Source organism: Periplaneta americana, chromosome 2 (genome assembly GCF_040183065.1).
Source record: "Periplaneta americana isolate PAMFEO1 chromosome 2, P.americana_PAMFEO1_priV1, whole genome shotgun sequence".
NCBI lineage: Eukaryota > Metazoa > Arthropoda > Insecta > Blattodea > Blattidae > Periplaneta > Periplaneta americana.
This window is the reverse complement of record NC_091118.1, coordinates 149320172-149335274: the sequence shown is the minus strand read 5'-3', so window position 1 is coordinate 149335274 and position 15103 is coordinate 149320172. Positions and strand designations below refer to the sequence as shown.

Here is a 15103-nt window from a genome sequence, read left to right as displayed (position 1 = left end):
GGACCCTCCTAAGAAAAGTGCACTCACATATCGAGTGAGCCAGTGGGTCGACAAGTAAGAATCTGAAGAAATCAGTTCTAATAGTAGGCCTATAAATATTGAACACGGAATAAGCCTAAAAGTTTAAACCCTGTTGTCATTCATGACATTTATATTTCATTAATCGTATGTTTCAAATTTATTTTGAGATCTTTAATCTGTTATTAATAACTATTTGTCATTTTCAGATAAGGAAACGACTACTATCACTTAAAATTGCTGAGAACTTCTGCAGTGTAATCACATGCATCCTATTATTAGCTGCACAGAAACAAGAACATGGTGAGAAACAGCAAGATACTGTTATCACTGATTTCGCTCGTGAACTTGTTAAACCCGCCCCATAATCATATCGACATGGAAGAAGAAGCACGAGTGCTAGTGAATGAAATCAGCAGACAATATCCTATAGAGGCGCGAAGAGTCACCATTGCTAAGTGGAATTTCGAGGCCAATATGACGGAGGAAAACCAGAAATTATATGTAAGTACCGAATATCATTCATATACACAGATTTAGTTTCCTTTTCACTTCGTTTCTTTATTTATTTACAACGTGAAACATTTATGCACAATTTTCATATAAATAAAATGTTACGAAAATAAATACCATCTGACATCAGATGCTTAACAGCAATGAGTTACGTCACACTATTCTGACGTCATTGCTTAGCAACGGATCAGACTCTTGTTTTGATATGATATTTGCTAGACTGCTAAAGGGATAGAATACTTTTTTGTATGAAATATATTTCTTATGTCTCTTATTGTAGACTTACACTAACGAATCTCCAACTCTCTCCAACTAATTAATATGAAATACAGTAATTCTATTGTAAGTACTTGTACAGACATAACTATGACCAATAGAGAAACAAAAAAAAAACAATCATTGATAACACAACACATAAATTTTATTACATTTATTTCACTCTCAATTATAGACAAAAACCTAACATATAAGAACCAATTCATAAAAATATAAATACAGTGAAATCTCGTTAATCCGGATCCCGATAAGCCGGACTTCGCTTAATCCGGACAGGCAGAAAACGCTGAGTTTGGAAAAATTAAATAACCTTGTTTTAAGACTTACTTTTGTACATTAGAACTATGAAATTACAATAATTACAACATTACACCTACAGTATTAAAAATAAAGAAAATCATCATAATTATGGGTATCACGTATGTAGTTCCTTACATTTTACTGTACTGTATAATGTATTTAGGCCTATTTCCTTTAAATATGCCATAATAAACGTGTTTTGTTGCTATAAACGGAGTTTTAATGCACTTTTTACTGTTTTAGATTATTTTAGTTAACCCGGACTTTCGTTAAACCGGTCAACTTATCCCCCCCAATTAGTCCGGATTAATGAGATTTTTCTGTATCATAATAACATCCAACCGAAAACATATGCAATTAGAGGGATCCCATGAATACCTTGCCACTATGCATCCCTCCGCCTACCTATCTACCCATCTATTTACTTAGAAACATCGCTTTGGTTAGTTTTAAATATTTCTTCTACACATAAATTCGGAAATTTCGCAGAAAATATCGGTATTATCATATTCATCGTAATTATCATCACAAACAATGCCTAAATAAACCTGTGTTGATTTGTTTTACAACAAAGAGTCCAGCAGTATCGTTGAAATACTGAACTGAACGTTTTACATTCATTATTAACAAACGTAGAGCGCATGTAACATCAGACCCCCCAATCTATGGGAGATGAAACGCGGGAAAATGCAGGAGATGGCAACGAAAATTATGCAATCACTTCTCAATCTCGTGTGAAGCGTTGTTCCGGGTGAACGCGGCCAATGATACAGTATGTGAAAGTGTTCTAAATAGAGCTCCTACAACTTTGAAGAGTTTATTATAATTATTTTTCAATTTGTGTCAGAGCCACCTCTTGCCATTTTGTTAATAATGAACAATTAGTGTTGAAGTCGTTACTTTATATATGGAGTACACGAGTGTATATTAAGCTTGAAGAATACAGTTTGTGCATTTTTGTAAGACTTTCTCTGTTGGTGTCACTTATTATTCCTGAAATAAGATTCAAAGCAAAAGTTGGAATTATAAATACATGACAAGTCAATTGGATACAGACAACTCAAAGAATTTATATAGCCTTATGTACAGTATTATGAATTTCGGACTTCAAAATATGTAGAAAAAGTAGACTAGAAACGACAGACATGAAAATATTTCGAAGAAAATGTACTTAAAGTAATTAGGCCATGAAATAAATTAGCAATTCCTAACGTTGGACATATTAATGTAATATTCTCAAGATACCAATTTTTATATTTATACCAGGGCTGGGCAGCAAGAGCGCGTTCTACTCTCTCGCGGGGAGCCATATGATTTCTCTTCTTCCCCTTTTTTCCCCGCCGAACACCGCGCAGCGTTGATTCAGTGGCGGATGAATATTAAGCGTCTCTGTTTAGAGTCTGGTTGCTCTCCCGATGCCCAGCCCTGATATATACAGAGTGAACCGAAGTAATGTTACTAATTTCAGGGGGTTATTCTTTGAGATATTTCAAACAAAAATGTTTCATACAATTTTGCTCGTTTTTGCTTCCTTTTCGAGATAAAAATTGTTTTATATGAAACATTTCATACTCTGTTTTGGGAAAACCATTGATTTAATTCCCAATATGCTCAGTCAGTTTAAGAGAGTAGTGTATTATGATAATGAATGATTGAAAGAATTTTAGTTTTGTCCATTAAATGTGCAGAAATTTGATCCGAACAAATATAATATTTTAAAATTCCTTTGCAGAACGAAAAGTTACATTTGTTCAGATCAAATCTCTGCATATTTAAAGGACAAAACTAAAATTATTTCAGTAATTTATTATCGTAGTATATTGCTCTCGTAAATTGACTGAGCATATTGGGAATTAAATCAACTACTTTCCAAAAACACGCTATTAATTGTTTCATATAAAACCATTTTTATCTCAGAAAGAAAGAAAAAACGAGCAAAATTGTATTAAACTGTTTTGTTTGAAATATCTCAAAGAATAACTCACTGAAATTAATGACATTACTTACTGTTCACTCTGTATATACTCGTACTTAATTTTCTCGGTCTTACAATACCAGATGACGTGATAGTGGGATCTATCTGCGAATAGCAAATACGCATAGATAATTCCATATAAGAAATACCCTAGATCAAGTAGCATAATAAAAATGTTCCATAATTCCATATAAGAAATAACCAAGATCAAGTAGTATAATAAAAATGTTCCATAATTCCATATAAGAAATAACCAAGATCAAGTAGCATAATAAAAATGTTCGATAATTCCATGTAAGAAATACCCTAGATCAAGTAGCATAATAAAAATGTTCGATAATTCCATGTAAGAAATATCCAAATCAAGTAGCATAATAAAAATGTTCGATAATTCCATATAAGAAATACCCAAGATCAAGTAGCATTATACAAATGTTCTATAATTCCATGTAAGAAATACCCAAGATCAAGTAATATGATAAAAATGTTCGATAATTCCATATAAGAAATACCCAAGATCAAATAGCATAATAAAAATGTTCGATAATTCCATATAACAAATACCCAAGATCAAGTGACATAATAAAAATGTTCGATAATTCCATATAAGAAATACCCAAGATCAAGTAACATAATAAAAATGTTCGATATTTTCATGTAAGAAATATCCAAGATCAAGTAGCATAAAAAATGTTCGAATATCAATCTTTTTTGTGAATGAGTTAATTATGCTAGAAAAATCTGGAGTAGTCAGGAAATATTTACTTGCAGCCATCTTTGTTCACCATGAAGCTACTTCTATTCGACGGAATTGTAACCCGGAATAGAAATTTCCAGCGTCCTTAAATAATCTAGATATCACGTTATAATCTTAGCACCAAGTTGCACAAGGTATCATTTGCATGGAGCAGTTTGTAATTGTTAACAGCTCACGATTAACCTTGGCGTTTAGAGTGTTTCATAAATCTCACGTTGCAGGAAGCTGCAGAGGCTGAATTCTCGCGATTTGAACGGAAGGTATGGAAGGCCATGAGTCATTTCCCATGGCAAAATTTCACAGATCCTGTTCTCAAAAGAAAATTCATGATGAAATCTCTCATCGGACAGGCTGTGTTGTCCGACAAGAAGTTGGCGAGGGTGAGTGCTATAGGTCAGTTTGGAATTTTAAACCATCACTAACTTTTATAAGTATCTGTTTAATTTTTACTCTTATATTCTCTAAAAGGTACAAAATATTACCATAATCACCACCACCACCACCGTAAACATCACTGTAGGATTAGACTTAAATGCCTGCTCCGGCTCCATATGCAGTTTAAGTTATAATTCTGTTACCCCTGCGATGGCCTACATTCCAAAATACGATATATATATTTTTTCAATATTTATTGTTAAGAATAATTTAAAATTTCACATAATGACTATTTTCAACTTGCATTACACTTATATAATATGAGAATTTCAAATAATTTATAAGTAAATTTGAAAAAAAAAAAAACTATCATCACAACCACCACTACTGATTGTACAGCTGGCGCCAGCGTTTTTGGCGTGTGTTATAGATTTATATTGGCGTGTGTTATAGATTTATAGTGTCCAGTTTGTGAGCATGTTGCTAGTGCAGCTGAGAATGGTACCATTTCCTATACACGTCACATCAGCCATTTGCCAAACACACTTGTCAGACTGACTGCGGCAAATGTAAAACACAAGTGTAACGTTCCCATTACTTATTTCACAAGCCAAAAACGATGACGCGGATTGTAATGACAACAATGAGATGATATATTTCGAAAAACCTAAGGATTATTACCACTAAGCACGTCAGGTGCTCTGCATGAAAAATTATCTCCAATTTGTTGTAATAGACAAATCTATTTAGATATTCCTGCGCACTTTGTCAATATTGGTGTTGGACATTATGAACAAAACTTATTATACCATTACGTTGCTATTTCTATATCGATTACAGGGACCGCTCAGTATTAATAATTCAACACAAATTGTTAGTATACAATTGTAACATGAAAACAGTTTTCTCACCTTCACTTCTAGGATTAGGTAATATAAATGCCAGTTCCGCGTCCAAAAATACCCTTCAATTTTGTTTAGTAGGTTATTTTACAACGCTTTATCAACATCTCAGGTTATTTAGCGTCTGAATGAGATGAAGGTGATAATCCCGGTAAAATGAGTCCAGGATCCAGAACCGAAAGTTACCCAGCATTTTCTCAGATTGGGTTGAGACAAAACCCCGAAAAAACCTCAACCAGGTAACTTTACCCGACCGGGAATCGAATCCCAGCCACCTGGTTTCGCGGCCAGATGCGCTAACCGTTACTACACAGATGTAAACTTCAAATATTGCTATCTTCTTTTTACTCTACCTACAGATCTTTAAGTTTGCATTTCCATATTTATTTAGGCAACTTTGTGTCTGACATTCTCTCTGAATATTCTTTCTATTGCTGCTTGTAACTCCTTATTCTGTCGTTCATATCACGAATGTTGAATTCTTCTCGGATATCATTATCCCTTAGGCTTAGGTGATTTTTTACGTCCATTGACTTGGAGGAGAAATTTAATTTCTGAAGCATCTATTTTACTTTCTTGTTTCTTTCTGTCTACAATTCGCTTTCACACGAGAGTGCTGGAGCAATGATAATTTATAAAAGCGGTTGAAACATAGTTCACTTGCATAAATTAAGAGAGAATATATTTAAATTGTGTTTCCAAATATTTATGACACGTGTATATAAATTTACCAAACACTTGAAATTCCCTTTGAGAACTGTAAAAAAATTTTGGTAGAAGTTATTCTTCAGTTACTCCAGGGCATGTAAGATCTTTGGTACACAATATCTTCTGAAATACTCTAGCTACCAAAAAGTAATTGGGTACTGTTTTTGCCCTTTAGAACCTCGTGGTACCACTTCCTGTTACTATAACAGCAGCCACCTTGTCAGGCATGTTCTCCACTAGTTTGTGTAGGATATCCACTGGAATGCGTCGTCATTCCTCTTGCAACATGGCACTTAGTTGGACAATGGAAGTTGACCCCATGTTTCGGCGGCCACTATGCAGTGATATGCAGACAATATTGATCACCGGTTGGACTGGCCTGCACAGAGTCCGGATCTCAATCCCATTAAGTACCTTTGGGTATAATTGGACCGGCGATTGAGGTCTCTGGAGATGCGGCCAACTTCCATTGTCCAAATGAGTGCCATGTTGCAAGAGGAATGGCGACGCATTCCAGTGGATATCCTACACAAACTAGTGGAGAGCATGCCTGACAGGATGGCTGCTGTTATAGCAACAAGAGGTGGTACTACGAGGTTCTAAAGGGCAAAAACAGTGCCCAGTTACTTTTTGGTAGATAGTTTATAAGAGAGATGAAAGTCACATAGATTAGGGTTAGGTTTCTAGTTCGAGGAGACCACATATTATAAATATTAACTCTGACCACAAACCGTGCACGAATTGTCCGTATGAAACTATTAGCTGTATTTGTTGTGGCAAAATGTGTTGGAAAAGAAAATGATCTTGTGTATTGTTCTGGGTTTATCTTCAACGATTCCTATTTACCAAAATATGTTCATAATACGATGAAATGTTTTTATATCTGGAGCTTTAACATCAAGGAATCTTCTCTGAATCTTTACTGTCCGATTCTTTTAATAGGCCTACATGAGTTCTGCATAATGTCCTTTGTGTAATATAGTAACGAAACAGGCATTTTTATCTCTTGGTGATTTAAAAACATTGCACATTATGTTCTTTTACTACTGCTATGAGTTTTGCTTGTAACAGCACCTGTTATAAAAATGGACCAGTCAATAGCAACGGTGCCGCGTAAAGGATAATGAAGTTTTGTTAACTGGATATACTGTATGTTATGACTATAAAAAAATAAGTCAACATTTCTCGACATAACAAAAAGATCAAGATACTCGTATTTTAAGGGCGAATTACATAAAGCAAACATTAAAAAAGAAGAAAAGAATCGTTAAAGCAACAACAGCTAAATTGATGCTCTTAAATTACAAATTAAAAAGATGAACAGTGAAATATTATAAAATTCTATGTTGTATATCAACATTTTACATAGAAAATAGCCTATGTGTAAACTGTAGAACAATGGTAAGCAAACGGTTGTAAACAATAAGCAGTAATAATAGTGGTAATAATAATAATAATAATAATAATAATAATAATAATAATAATAATATTTTTGTTTAGTACAACACTTTGATAACGGAAATGAAGAGCTCTCACAGTATGGCTAAGTTGTGTGCCTATAAGACTACAGGAGTGTGCAACTTAACTTTTGAACCAGGTGAGTTACTATTAGTAAGATAATAATAATAATAATAATAATAATAATAATAATAATAATAATAATAATAATAATAGTTTTACTTTCCCTGACAGAGTTAAGGTCATCAGGCCTTCTCTTCCATTCAACCAAGATCGAAACACTTAAAGGAAAATACATACCGGTATAACAAGTATTAACTTAAAAAAAAAGAATTAATACATATGAATGTAATGATACAACTAAATTACAATTAGTACAATTATTATTTAAGGAATAAATATTTATGTGATTTCATACTGATATTTGCGTATGCAAATTGCACAAACTGTTTTCACAAATTTAGTACAAAATATAAGGCTTACATTTTAATATAATGTTCAAAATAATGTACATAATGTAAGATACCATGAAAATCAACAAAAATGTTATCCGTAAATAACGTTCCAGTCAGAAAGGGTATTACTGTTTGTGTAGTCTATGTATTTATATTTATTTAATTTACTCCAAAACGTTGTTAGATTAAAGTGTTAGTTTGGTTTTTAGTCTTGAACAATTGATATTAAGTTACTGATTTTTAATAATATACGATGATATTAACAGATGTTATGAAAATTATGGCGGAAAGCAAAGATCCTGAAGAGCTGAAACACATTTGGTCTTCATGGAGAGATGTATTTAAGGAAGACGTTAAACATAAATTTGAAGACTACGTAAAACTAAGTAATGAGGCCTGCTTCTTAAATGGTAAGTCATTTTCTATTACATGAAAGAAAGTTTCTTTAAGATAACACACACACAATTTTCTCGTACATTTCGTCGTTGGTTTCACTGTTGTCATCATTCACCATCATTATTTTCTTCGCTAGTATGCAGTTTGTCAACGTTCAGATCTCAGAGTCGTTTACATTTATTATCATAATTAAATTTCTTCATGACCTATTACTTCCATTAAGACTGTCTTCTGTCCACTCCTATGGAGTAACGGTTAGCACGTCTGACCGTCAAACTAGCGGTTCCGGGTTTAAATCCTGATTGGGACAAGTTACCTGATTGAGGGTTTTTCCGGCGCTGGACCCTGGACTCATCTCGTTAGCATCATCACCTTCATTTCACTCAGACGCTAGATAACCATACCAGTTGATAAAGAGATTAGTTTCTTTCTAGTTTTTCAATGCACTGTAAGCATGAATCCTCAGTTTTTGTTCTCTCTTTTCCTTTCTTCCCGACTCTGAATAACTTGCCCTCTAGTATTGCAGATAGAAAGGTATCACTATTCATATTTGTACTTGGTTTACTTAAATACATAATTGAGGAATTCGTACACTCACAGGATTTTGTAATACAATACCCTGTTACAATTTGTTGGCTTGCTAAAATAGTGAGGCCTAAGTGGACGGAACTAAATGTCTATTTTAAAGGGAAGTTTTGTCTCTTGTTTGCTATGAATAAATGTTCCGTCAACGTGTTCATATTAACACGCGAGTTGTATTAATGGTATGAAATAATAGCAGGATTAGTTAAATAATGTAAAAATGGATTTGAACGGATGCACTTCGTCAAGGTTATGAAAATGTTTTCTTTAAGACCAAATTATAAATAAAGCGAAACCAATGTTCTAGGTTACGAGCGCTAATGTGATTGTGTTAAAACTGTTTCGACGGTGAATTTAATAATAGATTATGTTTTTCCTGAAATAGTCAACAAAGGTTAAGTCTTCTATAGTTAATAAATTTAAAGGTACTTATGTTATGTCCTAGATCATATATGTAACAGATAACTCCTCGCTACGTTAAAATCGGCAGCACTTTGAAGAGAACAACCGCCAGGATCGCCACCCGTCCGCCGTAAACGAACACGAGATGGCAGCATAGTCGCTAATGCAATTCAAATGGGAATTATGACGTGACTCCTTATGTAACAACTAGATGGCAGCGTAGTAAACCTGACAAAAGTTGTCAACCTCAAAGCCTATAAGCCCGACATATCTGTTACATATTTATATGATCTAGGGTTATGTACAGGAGAAATTATTTAGAAAAGTTGGGTGTGATGCTGAATGAGAAAATTAGTATAAATAGCTATTAGTGTAGCTGAGATTAAGAGAAGTGAAGTAGGTTAATAAAGTGTGATAAATTAGGAGGAGGGATAAGTGAAAGTGAAAGGACATGAAAAACATAGTTAAGAGCAGGTATTAAGGTCACAATACATCTGTGTTTTAAGCTGTAAACAGTGTAAGTAAGGGAATGCTGACAAGAATACAGAAATGTCAAGAATCAGCAGGACCGAATATTTTGAGAGAAATAATAGTGTCCCAAATTGATGTATTCACTCTTTGAAATACTATTTCACCGCAAAGAAATTATGCTATTTATGATTCAGAAAACAGTGGAAAGCATGGAAACATGTTCATCTGTTTATAAACAAACATGGCGGTGAATTATCATTCAATGAACGTAAGTGGATATCGAAATTTTATTGGAAAGTGGAGAATGTTGTTGAAGTTCAACGACGTTGAAGGGTTTAATTCGGAACACAACCACCAACAAGGTTAACTATCACAAGAATCCGAGACAAGTTTGAAGTCGACGGACCGGTACAAGATGTGTTGAATGGGCGGTACGGAAGAAAGAGAAGTGTTGATGCAGTCATGCAGGCTTTTGCACAGTCCCCAAGGAAGTCAATGAGGCAATGTTCTCGTGAGATTGGTATCAAAAAATCCAGTGTTAATCGAATTTTGCGAGCTCAAAAATGAAAGCCTTACATTTCGAGACTTGTCCACGCACTAAATGAGAAAGACCCAGAGATGGATAGGACGAAGAGGAAGTGCTGCGGAATTCCCGCCTCGAACTCCGATTTAACCCTTCAGACTTCTACCTCTGAGGAGCTCTAAAGGACACAGTGTACGCCACAAAACCACAAACACTGGAGGAACTGAGAGTTCAGATTGAACATATCTGTAATAATATTCCATTAGCAACAATCCAGTTGGTATGTCGCTCTGTTGTACATCGTTGTTGGGTGTGTACTGTGGCGGAAAGGGGCCATTTTGAACATATACGGACTTAAGGAATACAAAACCGCAAAAATTGTATTTCTGTCTCATCTCGTTGCTGAGAAGTACTGTTTCTATATGTGTATACATCAATTTGGGACACACTGTATATAGACTATAGATCATAATTATCATATCATATAGTGAGTTACATGTTAAACACGAACAATCTGTACAATGAAAAGTACGGTAGCAAATATATATATATATATATATATATATATATATATATATATATATATATATATATATTGGACTTATTTCGTTCAGAAATTTTTCTTTTTTTTTTTTTAAATAAGATAATAATTATCAACTCCTTGATCACGTGAACACTACCGCTTTAGCTAAAACACGAAAAACGAAAAATCAATTACTGTTAGGTTTTTTTGAATGGACATAACTTATTAAAAATTGCGTGCCAGATATAGGCTCAGTTTCCGCTAAATTTATACACACAAACCATACTAATATAGTCACAGACGAGGACGTATTAAAATATAATTGATTTATTTATATGGTGATTAACATACGGTAATCATGTTTGTTGCTTACAGGTTTCCCTAATTGCGCGGCATACTGGCAGGCTCTTTACGAGTCTCCCGAGATAATCAACCTTCCTTGGGAGTTGGACAAATTGTGGACGCGGATGAAGCCTCTATATGAGGAAATGCACGCTTATGTGCGACGGAAACTCATACTCAAATACGGACCTGACCTCATACACAGGAGTGGCGGTATACCAGCACACCTTCTTGGTAATTAAGATCCATTTTTGCTTTCTCTTGAAGACAGTATGGAGAAAGTATTGTGATGCTGAATAAAATGTTTTAACATTTTCATTTAAATACAGAACATATCCACTAACGAAAAATATTCGCTTGCTTACCATATGCCTCTCTGTCCGTCCATAATAAGTCTTTTTTCTTAGAGTTTTGTATTGCTTTGTTCAAATTCAAAACTTAGTTAATCCGAGAATTATAATAATAATAGGGAATGTTCGCACATTTTGTATTGTGGTTCATGCTTCTCGTGCGTATTCGCATAGAGTCTTGGTTCTTTTTACACACGCTATGATGTGGTAACGGTCACACTTTTCTTCACACAATTCGCATATGCACGTTTCTCCTGGTATGTAGCATTTCTTGTTGATGCAGAGTCTCTGGTGGAAGCCGTGTACTGCCATTCTGGTCACCAGATGACTTAGCTCGTAGTTCGCTCTCTTCCAGTTGTCTGTTAGCATTGCCTCTGTGGTGTAGAAATCCTCCCGGATCTCTTCTTGCTTCCTCTTCCTATTCTGGAGAACTTTCTTTGCTGCTTCTGTAGTAGGCAGCAAGTGTTTCAGCATCAGATCTTGTAGTAAGAAAGTTTCTCTTGTCTTTACATGTGTCAGTCGAGATGGTGCATATTTTGATAGTCCCATTATTCTCTTCAGATGTCTCGCTTTCAGGTTTTCCAGACTTTCCAGTTGTCGTTCCGTTAGCCTAACCCAAGAATTAAGAAAATTACGTAACAGAAAAAATTCTAATTTATTTGCAGTACATGGTACATATTACAAAATTTTGTCTTACTTAAATTCGAATTTCATGATTTTCCCCTTATTCACCTCCTACTTAATTATGTTATATCATTCTTTTCATGTTCCTCACCATTTTAGTCTTTTAATACTGAAGAGTGACATCGAATCAGAAAGTCAAAAATGTCTAAATTTACTTAAAAATAAAACCTCATGGAAATAGTCTGAGGACAAGGGTTAAGTAACAGTAAGATAAATTATAAAATGTTTTTAATCCATCATATAGTTCCAAATCTCATGAGTAAAACTGTTGTGTTCAAATTCGTGAAAATTTAAAATACGAGATCGTAAAATAAAGTAATGAGACTGGTTTTAAAATACACTTTTACTTACATTTTTAATCAACTACAATGTGATCACATTCATAGTAGTTCCCTTGAGACTGGACACTCTTATCCCAAAGATGCTGCCACTTCTGATAGCAGCTGTGAAACTCATCTTTTGAGACACTGTTTAATGCCTCGGTTACGGCCTTTTGCACGTCCACTGTTTGAAAATCGCCTCGTTTCACAATAACAAATAAGAACAAGTCGCATGGAGCAAGGCCAGGTGAATATGGAGGCTTCAGCAGTGTTGAGACAGATCAGCAGCCACATATCTCCGTTCATCTCGCTGTTGCCCGGTGAGATTTTTGGAACGATTTTTGCACAAATTTTTCTCATGTCCAGGCCTTCAGTTAGAATAAGACGAACAGTTTTCCGATTCATGTTCAATTCTTGTGCTATCATTCTGACTATTAATCGCGTATCATTTTGTACAACTTCACGTATCCTGGCAATGATGTCATCTGTCCGTGCAGTTTGTGTTCATCTTCAACGTTACTTCTGTCCTCGGCAAACATTTTATGTCATCGGAAATCTTGTGCTCTTGATATCACTTCATTTACAAAAGACTGCTGAAGGTTTCCATACGTTGTCGTGGCATTTTCACAGAGTTTCACACAAGCGCGATATTATGCGATTTCATTTATTGACGAGGAGCGAACATACAACTTCACTAATCAAGCAGTTACTCCATACTTGCGGCTTGCAGGGTGGTGCCAGTTTGAATTCGGGTGGAGGAAGACCAAGGTCAAACATAGGCTATCTCTGATAGGAGGCTGCAAGGTTGCCTCAAGTGGGAAAAAATTAGTCTCATTACTTTATTGTCCGACCTTGTATGTTCAATATTAACAAAAACAACTATAGGCATCCAACAAGGAAAACTCAGTGCGTAGAAACCAGCGGGTGTGACTGTCTCGCGCAGATGACGTATGCTTCCGTTCCCAGCATGCTCACACGCCTACTGCAGGGGAGTAAGAGGGGTATAGTATGCGCGCCACGATAAATCCGAGCTGAGTTTTGCTTGTAGGATACCGTTAAGAAACAATGATAAAGACTTGTAGATCTATATGCTCATTCTCTCACCGTTTCACAGGAAATATGTGGGCACAGCGTTGGAACAACATCTTTAACTTGACACAACCTTATCCTGATATTCCAACAATAGACATCACAGATTCTTTGGTGAAACAGGCAAGTATTTAAATAGTCGACTTGTGTAAAAATTGTCAACCTCCCAATCATAAGCTTTCAGTTTAATAAGTAAGTAAATTATAACATAATTTGATAAATTAAATAAATTTTAACAAATATTAGGAAATATAAACAGCCGTACGTAGTCTACTCTCAATATCTATTTAACAAATGTCTTCCATTCATTCTCCGAAAGTGCACATTTTGAAAGCGAGTTTTACTTTTTATTCATTATTTTAGAAAATTTACTGTATACAATAGAACTGATAACACAGACCAGCCTATACTATTGTACACTGTATTACTACGAAGGCTTCTTACATGGCTACCCTCCCTAACCGTTTGTTCAGTAAGATGCAGGTCACCGCAAAGATATCACAGGATAAGTACAAGACAAGGGACAAATACTGTCACTTTGAAAGGAGGTAAATTTTTGCCTACGACGAGAATTTAACCATGACTTGCATGATATAATAATAATAATAATAATAATAATAATAATAATAATAATAATAATAATAGTAATAATAATAATAATAATAATAATAATAATAATAATAATAATAATATGCGACAACACTTTGAGGGCCAAGGCCGACCAGCCTCACATCCACATGCCTCAGCAGATGTAAACGATCATCCAATTAGTACGGGGTATCCTGTGTTCAGCACGATCATCCCCCCCCCCCCCGCCGCTATAGCTGGTTTGAGGAATATAAGTTCGCTACTAACTTCAGCTCCCCAAATTCATTGCGATGCTGGGTGGGCCTCGGTTCCATACACTGGCCGAAATTTCATCAGAAAATATCATTCTTCATGAGGACTCGAACCAGTGCGCATTCCGTAACGCGAGTTCAGGCATGATGCTTCAGACCACGACGCTACGGCGCAGGACGGCTGACTAGTATACTAGTGTCATGTAATGTTCGAACATGAGACAGGGAAACAAGACATTACAAATTTCGTCTTATCTCGTATGAAAAACTAATCGCAAGATCTATGCTAAAATCCTTTGGTGGTTAAAACATGAAAGGGTGGATTGGAGGACAGCGAATATTTTTATAACAAGGTGGAACACGACAGGCAGAGCGAACATAGGCGAATATCGAACTTCGCCATACTCGACAAACTGGAACCGAACATATCGCCTGTAAATCATGGCGCTATATTATACCATATATAAATTTTACAGACTCCAACAACGAATAAATTACGAAGTACAAGATACCTAAAATTTGCAATTCATAAGAGTAATACAAGGAATAGGAGAAAGAAAAGGAAAAAGCCTCTACAAAACACTGCCAAATTGCTGTTGCAACTGTTAGTCTGTAGATAAATTCAACAAATCCGAGACCTATATCTTCCTCCCATACAAATAGAGATTGCGTGTTCCTTGTCTTTTATTTGTTCAATATTGTCTTAAGTAGCAATTCTGCAGGATGCCAATCATATGATTAAGAAGTCGCATTTGTTTTCAGAGTCTAGCGTAGGTTAAAATGTAAATAAGAAAACTATTCGTTAGCTCTCCAACGCTAATAAGTAAAGATAGGAACTTACCCAT

The 15103-nt window shown here is 35.1% G+C and overlaps 1 protein-coding gene across 1 annotated transcript in view; it reads left to right on the top strand.

Moving 5' to 3' along the window:
* The first annotated feature begins 233 nt into the window (after window positions 1–233).
* Window positions 234–15103, top strand: part of LOC138695203 (angiotensin-converting enzyme-like) — a 28920-nt gene continuing 14050 nt past the window's right edge. Inside the window, exons 1-6 of the mRNA XM_069819663.1 lie at window positions 234–522; window positions 4061–4219; window positions 7325–7421; window positions 8004–8147; window positions 11010–11210; window positions 13445–13542. Of these exons, the coding sequence (XP_069675764.1) occupies window positions 319–522; window positions 4061–4219; window positions 7325–7421; window positions 8004–8147; window positions 11010–11210; window positions 13445–13542 (903 nt within the window). The 5' untranslated portion in view covers window positions 234–318. The remainder of the gene's footprint in view (window positions 523–4060; window positions 4220–7324; window positions 7422–8003; window positions 8148–11009; window positions 11211–13444; window positions 13543–15103) is intronic.